Source organism: Pteropus alecto, unplaced genomic scaffold (assembly GCF_000325575.1).
Source record: "Pteropus alecto unplaced genomic scaffold, ASM32557v1 scaffold76, whole genome shotgun sequence".
In the NCBI taxonomy this organism is placed as follows: Eukaryota; Metazoa; Chordata; class Mammalia; order Chiroptera; family Pteropodidae; genus Pteropus; species Pteropus alecto.
In genome coordinates this window covers 30,750,395-30,767,324 of record NW_006443138.1, presented here as the reverse complement: position 1 = coordinate 30,767,324, position 16,930 = coordinate 30,750,395, and the positions used below count along the sequence as shown (strand labels likewise).

At 46.0% G+C, this 16,930-nt stretch overlaps 1 protein-coding gene across 15 annotated transcripts in view; it reads right to left on the bottom strand.

The window, feature by feature from the left end:
• CACNA1C (calcium voltage-gated channel subunit alpha1 C) overlaps positions 1-16,930 on the bottom strand; it is a 606,859-nt gene that overhangs the window by 75,731 nt on the left and 514,198 nt on the right. For 6 of the 15 annotated variants that reach the window (XM_025041061.1, XM_025041070.1, XM_025041058.1 and 3 more), the window contains exons 19-26: positions 14,752-14,884; positions 11,841-11,970; positions 10,538-10,597; positions 5,954-6,060; positions 2,935-3,022; positions 2,276-2,383; positions 1,629-1,681; positions 1,171-1,317 (exon numbers count right to left, since the gene is read on the bottom strand). In XM_025041061.1, coding sequence (XP_024896829.1) covers positions 1,171-1,317; positions 1,629-1,681; positions 2,276-2,383; positions 2,935-3,022; positions 5,954-6,060; positions 10,538-10,597; positions 11,841-11,970; positions 14,752-14,884 — 826 coding nt within the window. Of the gene's footprint in view, positions 1-1,170; positions 1,318-1,628; positions 1,682-2,275; positions 2,384-2,934; positions 3,023-5,953; positions 6,061-10,334; positions 10,395-10,537; positions 10,598-11,840; positions 11,971-14,751; positions 14,885-16,930 lie in introns of all 15 variants that reach the window. The other 9 variants (XM_025041069.1, XM_025041062.1, XM_025041065.1 and 6 more) reach the window with 2 other exon arrangements.

The following is a 16,930-nucleotide window of genomic DNA, read 5'->3' as shown; positions in this document are numbered from 1 at the left end:
ACTTTCCTACCTGGCAGGGTAGCTGATATAATGTATATGAAGGTGTTTTGAAACTGTCAAGTACTCTTTTAATGTAACATGAATTATGGACACTGATTTCAAATACTGGAAATATTGGTAAATATTGCGACAGCTTTGCAAACGGGCATAGACTCAAAGGATGTTACAGTGAACATAAAATAAATCTCTCAGAGATAAATATCCTTTAAGATTAAAAACACTAGGTAACAAACGACCTAGGCTTATTCAGACCATCAGCAATGGTTCGGTGTTACACTTAGGTGGTTTCCACGTGTGCACCATCCATTTGGGCCCGGGCCTGTGCCCATTATGCCCGTTCCTCCTCAGGGACAGGGGCTGCCTCCTCGCCTCTCTTTGCTACCCCACACAGTACTTGGTTATCCTCCAGGTTTTATCTGTATTTTACCATGTGATAGTGGTGACTCTCATCTAAGATCCATGTGCTATGACTGACTTAGGAATATTTAGAATTTCTGACTTTTAGATGATAATTTCACTGGAATACAGAAGGGAGGATCAGGTGTCTGTACAAAGATATGGAGCACCTGCAGGATGAGCTGCCTGGTCGAGGCGCTGCAGTGAAAAGGCCGACCAGGCCAGTGGTCTAGGCATGAACGCACTATCTGTGCAGAGAAATCTGGACCCAGGTTTCTATCCCTTTCTTACCTTCCACTGAAAACATAGACAAGGCTTTCTCTTAAGGAGACTGGGGCAGAGCCTAGTAAAACAGAGACATCTCCACCATCTCCGCTCACACTGAGTGTGCCCTGGGAGCAGCAATCTTGAACCCTATGGTGATCTAAGGGCCTATGCTGGAGAGACTCTCCTGGTCCCTACTCCTAGATACCATGACCCCTATCACTGTGTCTCACTCTGAGGTTGGGAAGGGGCTCTGAAAGAAGCTCATTTTGTTTGGGTTGGAGTTTCTGAAATGTTGACATCTTTTAGAAAAAGAAGAGTCTATTTTTCGGCAGTGACGATGGCCTACAGATGGTTCTAGAAACATGCCCTCACTGCCTGGGGAAGACACAGGGAAGTACGACCTCTGGAAAGGAGTGTGGGAAAGGCAATAAAACTTGAGGGATGAGTGTGAGGACAATGTCTTGGCCTCTCACATCGGGGTGGACAGGCCTTGATTTGCATACTCACTCTGGCCACCCCTCAAAGGTGGAGACAGTGAAGAGGGCCATCATGGCTGCCAGAACATTGTCAAAGTCGAACTTGCTGTTCTCCCAGCTGCGAGGCTGGATGATGGGGTGGTCAACCTCCCCGTCCTTGTACGTGATGTAGTTACCCCTGTGAGAGGAGGGGAAGAGTTAATTGTGGGGGCCTCCCATCTCCCTTCACACCTGACCCACCAACGACTCCTGGCATGCTGGGTGGGATGTGACTAGTTTGGCTTAAACCCCACAGTTCTAGCCATTGTGAGGAGCTTCAGTAGGTAGCACCTGCTGTATGTTATGTCCATGGGACCAGATTATCCATGGGTAAAAGTCCAGGGGCTGCTGCTGTCTGAGAAAGAATGGGCTGTCCCTCCTCTCACACCGAGTTACCAACTGCCCCAAATTAACCAGCCCTGGCCTGGCTGCCCGCCAGCCCGCACTCACTTGCATTCTGCCTCTGTCTGCTTGGAACTGTCTGAACAGGTGTAGAGCTTTCCCTGGAAGGCAGAAGAACGAAGTGATTGGATATGTTCATTAACCAATGAATCGATCAAAAAAGATCGTCCCTAATGTCCAGCACTGTGCTAGGGGACTTGGGATAAAAAATATGAGGAGAGCAGAATCCAGGTGGGGAAGATCTGACTCACATATATTAAAGCAGTCAGTGCCATGACTACCACTGGAATTCAGAAAAAGGGAGCTCTAATCCACGAATGCTGGACTCTTTAGGAAGGTCTCATGAGGATGGTAGAAGTGGAACTGGTCTTGGAGGGCTGAATGAGGTGGGATGTTGCAGGTTTTATGCAGGTGCCTGACACGGAGGTTTCAGAACATAGCAGGCCCTCTCCCTTTCATGCCAGAAGGAAGGGCAAGAACTAGGGGCAGGCAGTGCCGAGGGGGCGAAGGGTCTTCGCCTGGTGGAGCAGTGCCTCCTTCCAAGCTGTACCTTCTCCGGTCTGGGAAGCTCAAAGCAGGGCTATGGTGACCTTTATCCAGAGTCTGACCCAGGCCACACTCCTGTTTTTGCTGTACCTGCAAGGCCCCTTTCCCGGGAATACTGATAGGAGGAGAAGGAAGGACCGAGACTTCACCTTAAAGAGTTGGACCCCGATGCAGGCGAACATGAACTGAAGCAGTGTGGTGACAATCACGATGTTCCCGATCGTTCGGATGGCGACGAACACACACTGAACCACGTGCTGCAGTGGGAGAGAAGGCCGGAAGGGCATGTGGTTTCAGGAAGAGCCTGCAGCCTGAGCTTCCTTTAGCCAAGTCCCCCTCCCACTCCCGCTCTGAGCGGGCAGCATGGGCAACCCCTTTACCAGTGGAGAAAATCAGACTCACAGAGGCAAAGCACCTTCCCAGTGTCACATGGTGGTGAAATCATGTGAAGGGAACTCAAAGGCCCCCATTGGGCTATAGGTGACTACAGGGACAAATGCCCTGTCAACTTCCTGATTTATAGGGGTAGGAAAACAGGAACTTCATTGCCATCAGGGGCACTGGGTGTATATGTAGGTATCCTTTTTGCAAAAGTTTTGCTTAGCAGTTCAGATTTTGAATGGCTGCCTCTGTCACTGCTCCTGAAATGGGACTACAGGTGCAGGCAGGAGAGTCTTCAGCAGCCACTTGAGCTGCCCATTATCTCCTCCCTCTAGCCCACCCCTCACCTTGGCTTGGCTTCTGCCAATGCACAGACTGGCAGGTGCTTGGGGGTGAATGGCTCCCTGCGCAGGCCCACCCTTCTCACCTTCAGTCCCTTGGCTCTGTTGATGGCCCTCAAGGGCCTGAGTACTCTCAGAACTCGCAAGATCTTTACAACATTGATTGCACTGGACCTGGGAAGGAGAAGTGGGGAGGGGAGTGAGCTTCTCCTGCTTTTGGTGAAATAAGAAATAACGTGGTGGTGATGAATGTCCTGGTAGGCTATTCCCAGGCCAACTTGTGACAACATGAAGTTTGTCTGGGAGGTCTTTCTCATCCTGGGACCTGAAGCTTGCCTGCTACCTGACTTTCATGTGGGCTAGTAAATAATGTGAAAAGCAACTCACCAGGAGTCTCTAGCAATATAACGTGCTGGGCGGTGGTGTTTATAGCATCAGAGAGACAGATTTAGATGTAGCAAACCTGAATTAAAACCCAGCACTGCCACTTACCAGCCAAGTCACTGAGGATAAATTTCCTAACTTTTCTGAGTCCTAGTTTCTTCATCTGTGAAGTCAGATAGTAATCACTTTTCAAGGTTGTTGAAAGGATTAAATAAGAAAACATATGTGAATCATCTAGCAGTGTGCTTGGCACGTACTATAAACTGAATAAATGGTAGCTTTTATTATTATGCCTGATGAAGACATCACTGAACTTGAAGAAATACTACACAAATGTTGGAACTTCAGGCCTGTGACTGGAGGGGATGGATGCGGGCAGGAGTTATTTCAGTGCTCATCTCTAAACACGTGTCCTAGGTAGTTGCCCATTACACTTATATGTATAACCCTCTCTGGTTCATAGCCCAGTCAGGATTTGGAGGAGTGGATTCTACACAACAGCCTCCACATCCCGAGGATGCCAGGGCTGCAGCAGAACTTCTGGGAGCCTCAGGCTGCTGTCGTTCCCTAGTGGAAAGGAGGCTCTAGGGTGCGGGTCCCCCACAGGCTCCTTGGCAGGATGCTGGGATGCGTTATCCATCCACCCAGGTGGGCTCGCTCACCAAGCCAGGTTGGTGAGCAATTCTGAAGTGTATTCTAACCCTCAAGCACTAACCTTCTGATTGAGATAGTCCTCTAACTTTCAGAGAGCCTTATACCCACCTGGGACCTAGAAAATATATGACATGTCAGCAAGTGCTGATTTCATTCTTCAGATGGTCAGGATGATGAGCTCAAGAGGGAGCTGGTAGAAAGATCTGATTTCTTTGGTTCACGGCTCTTTTATTTCAAAGGATTCAGAGAGCATTCCTATCTATCTGGGTATCTCAAAGAGGGAATCAGTTTGCATTGAATCACAATGGTAAGGATTTAAAGGTCAGATGGAGAAAGCCCAGATTAAAGGGGGGAATTTTTGGTTCAAGGTTAAGTAAGGATTTAGTGTTAGTGCTAGGATTAGAACCTAGACCTGTAGGCTCGTAGGCAGACAGTTGTGGGTCATATAATTGATGATCACAGAAAGAATCCCACTTGTAACAACCCCGCCCCCATCTCCATACTTTCTAAGCTGACCATGAAAACACCCTTGGGAGAGGAGACCCCAGGGTCCTTTTCTCTGCCATTGGTGTGACCTCGGGCAAGTCTCACAACATCCTGAACCTCAGTTTTTCTATCTATAAAATAGTGATAACAGCAGTTGTCCTGCCTACCTCACGGGTTTCTGTGGGAACCATAGAAGACCGTGCATGTGAAAGTGCAAGTGCAGGATTAGCATTAACAGCCGAGGGAACTTGAGAGAAACTTGTAATCACTCTTAAACTTGAGCAAGTTTGCAACCTCCGTTGTATGGTGGAATCACCTGGAGAGTTTTTAAAAATCCTAGAATCCAGGCTGTCCCTCAGACTAATTAAATAAAAATCTCAGGGGTAAATGTCTGTTTAAAAGCTACTCAGGTGATTTCACTGTGTAGCCAAGAATGAGAATAATTCCCTCCTCCTCCCTCTCTGTGTCTGTGTCTGAATCACAATGGTAAGGATTTAAAGGTCAGATGGAGAAAGCCCAGATTAAAGGGGGGAATTTTTGGTTCAAGGTTAAGTAAGGATTTAGTGTTAGTGCTAGGATTAGAACCTAGACCTGTAGGCTCGTAGGCAGACAGTTGTGGGTCATATAATTGATGATCACAGAAAGAATCCCACTTGTAACAACCCCGCCCCCATCTCCATACTTTCTAAGCTGACCATGAAAACACCCTTGGGAGAGGAGACCCCAGGGTCCTTTTCTCTGCCATTGGTGTGACCTCGGGCAAGTCTCACAACATCCTGAACCTCAGTTTTTCTATCTATAAAATAGTGATAACAGCAGTTGTCCTGCCTACCTCACGGGTTTCTGTGGGAACCATAGAAGACCGTGCATGTGAAAGTGCAAGTGCAGGATTAGCATTAACAGCCGAGGGAACTTGAGAGAAACTTGTAATCACTCTTAAACTTGAGCAAGTTTGCAACCTCCGTTGTATGGTGGAATCACCTGGAGAGTTTTTAAAAATCCTAGAATCCAGGCTGTCCCTCAGACTAATTAAATAAAAATCTCAGGGGTAAATGTCTGTTTAAAAGCTACTCAGGTGATTTCACTGTGTAGCCAAGAATGAGAATAATTTCCTCCTCCTCCCTCTCTGTGTCTCTGTCTCTGTCTCTCAGTCTCTCTGTCTCTCCCTCTCCCTTTGCTCATCCATCAGATGCTTTGACTGGAGAGAGAGACGAGAGAAAGGGAGGGAGGAGGGACCAGAGATCAGGGCAGGTCATGGCGATGGCAGGTCCTTTGAATTGGGCACATGGTGCAGGGGTAGGAGATATTCTTCTCATTATAACTGGGGCTGGCCCTGCTGGTCACAGCGAGATCCAGACGTTTCAACATATTCTTGCTGGATCAACATATACCAGTTGTCACAACATTGAGGACACGGGCAAAAGAAATCATCACCGCCATGCTGTACAATCTAGAGGCCCCACCCCATTCACATCACGGGTCCATGGGTGGGGTGCGGGAAGGTCTCCCAGAGTCTTTATGTCCTCTTTGACACCCATTCCTACTTGTGTGCCCCATCATGACTGAGAGAGCCCTACTCACTGGATGCCAAAGGAGATGAGGGACACGCTGACCACCAGCAGGTCCAAGATGTTGAAGTAGTTCCGGCAAAAGGAGCCCTTGTGCAAGAAAGCCCCATAAGCAGTCATCTGCAGGGAGGCACAGGAAACACGAGCATGAGTGGCCCCTGCCCAAGAGCCAGAGACCCCCTCACACCACCCTTTCTTCCCATAGCACCCCTTGGGCAGGGCCCTGCTGAAGAGCAGTGAGGCAACAGAGGGATGGGGTTAGGCAGGACTGAAGAAGGAGATAAGGTGCCAAGAAAAGTGTTCTGAAACTGTTTATGCAACCACCAGAGAATCCCCAGCTCAGGATGTATCAGTGGCTCCAGGCAACTCCAGACTTTTCAATCCTAAATTTGAAGCCCTTTCAAATCAGGCTGCCATCCCTCTCTCCTGTTCCACTTCCTCATCACAGGTCCATGGCTCCAGCTCTGAGAGGCCCTTTGCTGATGCTGCCCTGACCAGGTCTTCCAACCTCCTTTCCAAATTCTATCTGCCTCAGGGCCAGCTTAGGACACAAGGCATCAGGGGGGAAGCTGAGCATGCCCAGTAGAGTCACAACCATTCTGGTTTCCCAGGACTTGCCCAGTTCATTTCTGAAAGTCTGGGATTCCGGGCAACCCCTCACTCTCAGGCAAACTGGGACAGGTGGTCCTTTAATGCCCAGTGAGAAATTCTACCAATGACTCTGGCAGTTAGCATCCCTCCACTTCCTAGACGCAAATAGTGCTTATGATCTGTGCCAAATATTCTACACTCAGTTCTACTGACTTGCTTCTAGACTGCACGTTCTTTAAGGCCAGAGCTATGTTCACAGGGGCTATGTGGTACCTTGTTAAAGAACACAGGCTCTGGAGCCAGGCTGTCTGAGTGTGAATCCCAACTCTATTGTATTTTATTTCTGCGGCCTGGGCAAGTTACTTAACTTCTCTGTGTTTTAGTTTTGTCATCTGAGAAATGAGGAGAGTGATAATATCTACCCTACGGGGTTGTAAGCATGTAAAACGTGAGGAACACTATCCTGCTGATAGTGCCATCTAAGTGTTGGGGCCAGATAGCTTGAAGTTGAATTCTGGATTCTTCCTGCATGAGGGAAGATAAGTTTCCTCATCTATAAAGTGAGCGCACTATTCTCTGCCTTTCTGAGGTGCGTACAGAAAACCACTTGAGATCCCTTGGATGATGAGTATTGTTACACGACTTAGCTATTATCACCTCCCTCAGAGCTCGGTATGAAGCCACCGTAGGTGCTCAACAAATTGCCTTTCCAATTTTGTTGACTTGAATTAAGGGCAATGGATTTCCAGTTAAGGGCCGTGAAAGGCATGGGCTACAAAGCATCAGCCAAAGGGAAAAATCTGAAGCTGATGGCTGAGAGACTGAGTGTGGCTCCCTGGTCACCTGGGGTCCAGTTTATCTCTTTGGAATCAGAGCATGCCCAGGGCAGCATGTCTGCAGAGCAATTCAAAAGCAAACACAGGGGAAATTGGCAAAAATAGCTCTTGCAACCTAATTCTTTCCATTTATCTCCTGCCGCAGGGGGTCACAAGGGACTCAGGCACCTGTGTCCTGCAACAGTTTCGAGAAGTGGGTAGATTATATAAAAGGTTGCAGGGGAATATCATTGGAGATCTCTCCCGAAGCCCTGCCATCTGGAGGGGCTGGCGGCCCTGTCTCTCAGTGAAGATTTGGGACCCTAGGAGTGGCTTTGGGTGGCTCTCATGGTTCATGTTAACCAGAGTGCCTCTGTGCCTACCCAAGGCAGAGCACCTTCACTAGCTATCCTAAATTTCATCTTAGAGAAGGTACTGGGTTTGCTCCCACTCTGTTCCAGGCTTGGGTATTACAAGCATGCTCCTGAGCTGCAACAGAGACATCTACATTTGAGGAAAAGCATTCCTCGATTAGGTGGACAAATGGGTCTCGGAGTGCCAACTTCTGTCCTTTCATTTGGGATCCTGTTTTGTCAAGGGAAGAGGTGTGTGTGTGTGTGTGTGTGTGTGTGTGTGTGTGTGTGTGTGTGTGTGTGTTGGAAACTTGCCCAGGCAGGGCCAGAGAAAGAGTGGCTGTAAGAGAAAGGGCAAATGGATGCTGAAAAAATGGAGCATTTATTTGAAAATCACGTGTGGCATTCAGAGCTTCAAAAAAGGTCAGGTTCAGGTACCCAGTGCAAAGTCTTTCCTTTACCCTGTTTTGCTGACTGATGCCTACCCAGGTCCTGCTTCCTAAAATTTCTAAGCCCAGGAAAAGCCTATGGCTGGGGTTATTTTCAGCCTAAGGAGAGAAAAGGAGTGGGACATAGGATTATGGACTCTGAATTAAAAGGGCAAGAATGCTCCTCTGTCCAGTCACATGGACAAGCAGCAATTCTAGTTGTTAAATGGGTCTGATCTTTAGTAATTTCTGATCATTGGTCCTGGTTCCACCTTTTCCCTCCTCTGTGTGATAGGCTTTTGCATCATTCAAGAAGACTGTCATTGTCAGTGCCTTTGCAGGATGCTAGGCCACCGGGCCAGGCAGAGGGACCCAATGGGAAGGAGGTGCAGGAAAGTGTACTGGGGTTGGGGTTTGTATTTACAAGCACACTGAGAATAAGAGAGTAGAAAAGGGTGAGGGTGGATGGGGAGGGAAGGATCTTGCCATGACAATGCTCGTAAAGAGACCATTCACTTCTGCTTGTATGGCAACCTTGAAGGGAAAACAGCACCATTGAAATCCACAAGGGAAGCTCCGTAGAGGGGTGCTGAGAATTGGGCCTTAGAACTTTTCTTGTCTCAGGAAAGAATTTTGAGTGTTTGTATGCCTCCCTGAGTCTGAAGTCCAGGAAAAATCAGGTCATCCTGGAAAGGGGGTTTTACAGCAGTGTGTCCTAATGCCGCCAGGCAACTCTCGGGGCCCTCTCCCCACCCCCAGGAGTCAGAGCCTAGCCACATTGCTTTCCTCGGGTAGAGAGAAAATCTGAGAAACACTCTTGTTAGCTGGAACCAGAGACAGAAGCTACGGGTCTGGACAAGAAAAAAAAAAAAAGCCACATCAAACTGCCCCATTCGGATTGTATATGGAAGTGACAGCATCATCATGTACGTTAGAAGGTTGGGTCATGACTTGGGCATTCCATCAGGAAAAGAAGGGGCTGGGGCCAGCCATGGCGCATGGTCAGGTGTGGACATTGGCTTGTATCCACTACCTGAAGGGGTGACAAGGGAGCCTGGGCTCCTCGGGAGTGGCATCTCAGGCGAGTATCCCAGGAAGAAGATGCTAAGCTGAAGCAGGTGCTCCAGAGCTTTTGACCTTTCTGTTTGGGATGAGGGTAAAAGCCAAGCCCTCATCCTGAGAGGAGAACAAATGCTGAAATGTACTTTTCCTAGGCTGCAGGACTCACACCCTACATCTCAGATGAACTAGCTTGGCAGCGTATTGGTTTAGAGGCCCAGAAGTATACAGGAAAAACTTAGAAATCACAATAAAATAAATATAAGTAATACATAAATTATATATTAATATAAATAACAAGATAAAACAGAAAAAAATCTCTCTCATCCTAATGCTGTTCAGAGGTAGGTTCTATGGCTTCAGGATAACCGTGCTGCAGTATCCATATATGGGGCTGCCAGCACTGGAGCTGCCAGAGGCGGTGGGGCCAGGCCTGCACGCTCACAGCCTGGGTCTTGGGGCCTGGGGCTCCAGATTCTTTCAGCACTTGGTTCTCACTCCCCTGTACTTGGCTCTCCAGTGTAATTCTCCCTCCTCCATGCTCAGGGCAAGGGGCATAGTAACAAAGCTTTTCAGCAGGTAACCGAGGGTTCAGAAGTAATCTAGAGTTGTCTGTCAAATCCCTCAGCTGAGAGACTGGCCCCGAATTTCACGTCGGCCCCCGATTACTGCTGCAGAGGCCCAACTCTAGCTTAGTCCCAACGTCCGCCACAACTATGGAGGAAGGTATTGATGACTGGCTTCAATGGGCATAGCCAAAGTGACTCACACCCCCGAGCTTTTCCACTTTTGGATTTTGTGTGGTATCTCCTCTGGGCAGGAAGAGGGAAGGAGAGTTCTAAGCAGGGTTCAGTCACCGATTCGATTGCCTGGAGATGGTGTGTGGGGTGTGTGGGGTGTGTGGGCCAGACCGGGGACAGGACAGCATCAGTGTTGACCTTGGCAGCCGAATGTCTCTTCCAGGCAGGTTGGGGGGTGGGGGTAGGTTTCTTCTGGGCCTGAGCAAAGTGCTAGCACAAAGTGAAGGGCACTAATTTTTTTGATTTCAGGCTTGAGAGTGCAAAAGAGAGAGCGAAAGAAACAAGAGAGAAAAGAGACAAGGCAGACAGGGCAGAGACAGAGAGAATGCATTGCTCAGATTGCATTACCTTAAGGATAATTTCTAATGTAAAGATACTAGTGAAGACATAGTCTGCATTGCCTAGGATCTGAAAAATAAGCACAATTGGATTAGTGGCTCTGAGAGGGAACCGGACACCAACGGGAGCGTGTGTGTTAGCGGCAGACAGCAGCAGAGAGCTAGTGCCTCAGGAAGAGGGCAGGAGGGGAGGGGAGGGGGTCGGGGCTTTACCTTCAGAGCAATTTCAATGGTGAAAATGGTAGTAAAAACAATATCAAAATAAAACAGAATCTGCAAAACAAAGAGAAACAGGGTGGGGATGGGGAGGGGAAGGGAGAAAGCAGGATGGGAGGAGAGGTCAGTGGATGTTCACCAGAAAAGGAATCACACTTCAAAACCATGACACACACCACTTGAGCCTTTCCACGTGGAGACAGGTGGAAATGAGTTAGGAGACAAGTGGCATACACGCAGCTCTGGATCCTGAAGCAGGCTGGCTTCAGGAGGCTTAATGGCTCTGGATGAAGTCCCTAGATATGTGAGGGGGAGCTTCCAGGGTAGGCCTCGGCTGGTCCTGGGTCTGGGTAGCATCTGGTTTGATGCTTTTCTCATTAATCCAATACTTACAAACTCAAATCAGACCACTGGGATAGATACTTGTCAAAAGAACAGAGAGTGGGTTTTTTTGTTTTTTTGGTTGGTTTTTTCCAGGAAGATGCAAAGTTCTTAACTGGCATTGGTGTGATTCAGCCAGCTTCCTATGTTGGTGGAAATCTTCACTGGTGTTGGGTCCTTTGCAGCACAAGAGAGCCTCTAGATGAGGCCTACCCAGGCTGGGGACAGGTCACATGGTTTCATGTTTTATTATATCTCAGGTAACAGATCAGAGATAAGGCCAATACCTTTCTTAGTAAGAAAGCTCTGGACCAAGCAGGACCAGCAAGTGGTCTGCAGGGCTATGGCTTTAGACTGGAGGGCTCCTCTCTTCATGCTCAACTGGTTGGGATTTGAAAAAGTTTTGAGACTTTGAGATAGAGCAGTTTTTATTTTAGACTTTAATGTAGTTCACCAGAGCCTTGAGTGGGCCTTCAAATTTAGTTTCGACTTCTAAAGAAGCTCTCTTTTATATAAGGTCAGCCTTATCATTGGCGCCTATTTGCCAGTGCTCTCCCTCTCCCCAATGATTAGGACTGCTCAGAGTATACTGGGAGCAAGGCAAAAGTCAGTGGTTACTCTTTTACTAAGTTTACAGGGAACCAGAGCTTCCTGGGGAATATCCACAGGGCAATGAAAGTCCTGACTTTTGCCAATCAGGCCAGCCTCAGGCATTTGGGTACAAGTTCTCTTACTTGCTTGTGGTCCTTAGATAGTTTCTAGCAAAGCCCTAATCTTCTGAAAAAAAAAACGTTGATTGTGTATTGACACTGAAGTTTGGAATTGGGCTCCCTATTAAACCGTGAGGTCAGCAACAGAAGCTGTAGGCCTGGTCACATTCTCGGGGGTAGGGGGACGGAGAACAGAGGGGAGTGCGTACATGGTTCCTGAAGGACGTGTGCTGGACAGGGTCCTCAGCGGCCAGCGAAATGCTGCTGAGCAGAATGAAGAAGAGGATCAGGTTGGTGAAGATTGTGTCATTGACAATGCGGTGGCACTGGAGGCGGAACCTGCGTGGGAAGCCGGAGAGAAGGAGAGAGGCGTGTCAGAAGGCAAGGGGAGCAGCTCCCTGGGTCTCAGGAGCACCGGCTCTTCCCCTCAGCGTATAGAAGACGCTCATCGGTTTGTGGGGTGGGCTCTTCAGTACTACCACTGCTAGGTAATGACAATCATGACCCCCACCCCCATCATGAGGCATGTCTGCACAGCAGGTTGTAGTTCAAAGCACTCTCACCAACAGTAAACTTTTGACATTTTAGAGGGTTACATCTGAGACCTTTGGGAATCTCTATAATTTCAAATACTGCTGTGACATTAACAGCTGGGTTGTGTTGGGGGACTTCTTTTCCCCATCATTAAAGTAAACCCATTTTATGAGATCTACTTCATATTTTTATGTGTAGGGTACAACAGAGCCACCCGGAGATGTGGGTGCTGAGAGGCTGGCTGAACCTACACTCTACTAAGGTGATTTACTCTTGCGGAATAGCTTCGAGGTGTGCAATTCAACATCACACCTCAGCACAATTATTACAAATAATTACACATGTGGACATCTGGGCACTCACTGATAGTAGCACAAATGCTATATCCTTAAATGCCAAGGCTGTCTTATATACCATTCTATTTCATCCTGACGGTTTAGGAGAGGGATATAGATAATATCATCTTCATTTCATAAATAAAAACAATGAAACCCAGGAAGGAGAAGCCTGCCCAGAAACACGACCTGTAATGTGAGGGAGTGAAGTTTTGAATCCAGTCCTTCAGACCTCTGCTCCTGGCATTGTGGTTTACTAAATTCTCTGAAAGACCTTACCACTGCACAAGCACCAAGTTCTGGAAAGAACGGGCTCTTTGAGATAATCAATTCTGGTTTCATGGGAGTTAGGAGAAGTCTGCAGTGATCATCCCGAACAAACAAGGAAACAAACAAATCCTCTGATCTGGGGTCTGTGTGATGGGTAGCCAGGAAGGACAGAGTTGCCTGAGGATAGATGCCAGTAGCAACTCTGCTATCAGGAAATTGCATTTCAAGCCAGTCTTGAAGTGGGGCAGAGAAGCCTGGAACTCTAAGCTGAGCCTATACTCTCAAAGAACAACTGAAAAAAAGCTTTCCCAATAATACTTTAGGCCTACAGAAATCTCGCCAATTAATATCAAGTATTGAGGTAACAATCGGAGATCATTAAACATGCCAGAATATAAGCCACTAAGATGGGAAATCAGGAAAACAACAAATAAGTGATTTCAACCCCTTGAAGCCTGTGTATATTAAAAATAATAGATACAAAATATAGAGCAACTATATTTGAAAAAGTTAATGAAATAAAGGACTTGATCACAAAGACAATGAGTTAACAAGATAGTGTTAGATATAGACAGATGGATCTGGAAAATCAAGCAACAAATGGAACTGCTTGAAATAAGAAAACATAACAGTTGACATAAAAACTGGTTTAAACAGTAACATAAAGTTGAAGATGGAATTAAGAAATTGGAAGCTACATCTGAAGAAATTAACCCAGAATACCAAAAGAGAGATAAGGAGATGAAAGATATGTAGATACATTAAGAGATAGAGAGTACAAAATGAGAAGGTATAACATATGTCTAATTAGAGTGCCAGAAGGAAAGAATAAAGAGAATGAAGGAGACACAATATTTAAAGAGATTATGGCTGCAATGTTTTAAAAAATAGCAATTCTTATTCTAATTTCATGTCATTCAAGAACTGAAGAAAAATATAAATCCATAGACGTAGGAAGCATATTTCAAGCAAGATAAATGGAAAGAAATCCATGTCTAGACACATGGTAATAAATCTGCACAACGTCAAAGGCAACAGAAGATGGTAAAAGCAGCTAGAGATAAGGGGCAGATTACTTACAAAGAAATGAGAGTAGAAATTACAGCTGACTTTACAGTGGAATAATACATTTAACATCCTGAGGAACAAAACCTGGCATTCTAAAATTGTGTACATGGCAAAAGTATCTTTCAAGAACAAGAAATGAAAAGAATTACAGATAAACAGAGGCCAAATTTATCATAAAGGAACTACAGGAACTTCTAAAGAATGTGCTTTAGGACACCTGAAACCAATATAATATTGTACGTCAATTGTAATTGAAAAATTTGAAAATGTATAATAAAAAAGAAAAAAGAAAAAATGTACTTCAGGAAGAAAGAAAATGACTACAGAGGACAAACTGGTAAGTTATATGTAAATCCAAGTATATACTGTTTATATAATAATTCTAATTCTGATAATAATGTCTAACTTGGGTTAAATATAAAGGTCAAGATCAAACACTAATCAACAATAACATGTAAGGCAGGAGCAATTGAGAGGAGTTAAAATTGTCTAAGCTCCTTTGATTTTACTGGATGAGGTTTAGGATATTGTTTAGCTTTAGACTTTGTTAAATTAAGTAGGCTTACTGAATACCAAGGGTAAACATTAAAAGAATGGAAACAGAGTTTACACATTTCAAAAAATGGAGAGAAATAAACCACAGGCCTACTGATTCAGAATCTACAACTCTTTTTCCTAAAAAGAGATAAGGGGCAGATTACCTATAAAAAAATGATAGTAGGAATGACAGCTGACTTTACAGTGGAATAATACATTTAACGTGCTGAGGGACAAAACCTGTCCCTCTCTTTACACAAACTGTGGGGAGCTGGGGCAGTCCCAGGCTCTATCCAGAGGTTAAAGGATGCTGGCACCTGCTGGGCTTGGATCATTGAGGGAGCAGAGTCCCACCTTTCCCACCATTCTCACACACCTGTTGTTGGGGCTGAAGATGAAAAATGCACTGGCTTCTGGCATGGGCACTGCTTTTTCCTTAAGGTGCAGCTCAGATAGTGGTCGTGGGCGGGGGCCCACAGGCATCTCGGGCTCCTCATCATCCTCTTCTCCTGTAAGAAAAAAAGCACCATTCTAAACAACATCACTATTCCCATTTATTTTTACTACTGTGCTGCCTACTTTCGATACCTGCCTACTACAATAATCAAAACATCGTTTGTATCTCTGAAAACATAGGGTACTAACCAAGACAGACACTCAGCTCTCTCACTGTGGGCACTGCTGGAGTTCATCTATGTTTGAGAAAGACTTTCTTGGCAGCACATGATAGGGTGACTAACTCATGCTGGTTTTCTCAGGACTGTCCTGGTTTTTAAACTGAAATTTCCAAATCCCAGGAAACCCCCCAGTTCTATGTAATTTGGGATGGTTGGTCATCCTAGTTGTAAGGCGCTAGAAAAGATGACCAGGTGAGACTAGGGCATTGACAGATGTAATAGTCCATGTAGGCTGCAGGTCGGGGATAGGGTATGGCTTAGTTGACTTGTGGGATCCCTTGCAAACAACCACATCCTTGAAGGTTCCAGGAGTTTAAAATCAACACTCTCCCCATTCCTAAAAATATAAAACAATCATGTGCTATAGGAACAATAGGGCAATAATGTTGACCACAACAGGCTCTTCATTCAAAGGTCTAGACATTGATGTCAATTAAAGAAGCTCCTTTGTTCTCTCAGCCAGTGGCCACATTTAATGTGGACCAAAGGCAAATGACTTCTTCCTTTGCTTGCAAGCTCACTGCCCATGGAAGGAGATCAGCACATGCCCTGTTCTGATCAAATGCATTTAAAACGTTTAGAAGGGGAATGGGAGTTAAGAGCATGGACTCTCTGGCCAAAGCCTTGATCCAAATGTTGGCTCTGTTTCTTTCTGGCTATGGGCAGTTTATTTAATCTCTTTGTGCCTCAGTTTCTCCATCTGTAAGATAAGATAATAGTTCACGCATATAATAGTTCCGAATGGCACACAGCAAGTGCTATGTAAATGTTAGCTGTTGTTATTACTGTTTGTACCCACGGGAGAGACTCTTAGTCTGTAAATTAGTGCTTGGCATCTTTCTTAGTCTTAGGGACGGATCTTTGTCTGCTGTTATTCTCTGAAAAACTTTCTATTTACATCAAACCATTTTCTGAACACTCACCATAGTGGGTTGAATAAGGCCCATAAAATTCATATGCTCCTGGAACCTCAGAATGTGACCTCATTTTAGAAATCTCGTCTTTGCAGATATAATTAGTTATGATGAAGCCATACTGGACTAAGGTGGGCCCTAAATTCAAGGACTGTTGTCCTTCTAAGGAGAGACACAGAGACACATACACAGAGAAGGCCATGTGAAGACAGAGGCAGAGACTGGAGCGATGCAGCTAACACCAAGGGACAGCAAGGATTGCCGGCAACCTGCAGAAACTGGGAGGAGGCAAGGGGGAGTTCTCTCTAGAGCCTCAGAGGGAGCATGGCCCTGCCAACACCTTGATTTTAGACTTCTCAGCTCCAGAACTGAGGGAGTGCGTTTTTGTTGTCTGTGGCAATTTGTTACAGCAGCTCCAGGAAACAAATAAATTTGCTATGTGCTTTCTCCTCTCCTCAAGCTCCCTCCGTGTTTGAAATGCACTTCATCTCCTTCTCTACAGAGCTATGAGGATTCCCACTTCAGACGGCATCCTTCACCTGGCTTTCCTGAGACGGAACCTGTGAATTCCAGCAGCATCTTTGGCCTCCAGCATTCACTTGGTACTTAGGACACAATACCTTGGATACTGATTCTACATGTATCTGTTCCATCTCTTTATGTGCTGAAAACTCTGGAAAGAGAAACCGTGCCTGGCACCTAGTAGCTCTTATTTCCTGATGATTAAACTTATATACCAACATAGCTTTATAAGAAAGGGGAATTTGCAAAAGAAGAAGGTCAGGTGGAGACTGAGCTGGTTGGAAAGGTAGTTATGGGAAATTTGGCTTATGGACCAGCCATTCCTCTTCATGCTCTCTCTTCTTCTGGTTATAATGAAGCCAGGTGGTGCAGAGAAAAAAATGCCTGGCACAGAAAGTAGTTCTTTATCAAGCAAGAAGCATTTAGGGACCAAAGGCTTTTT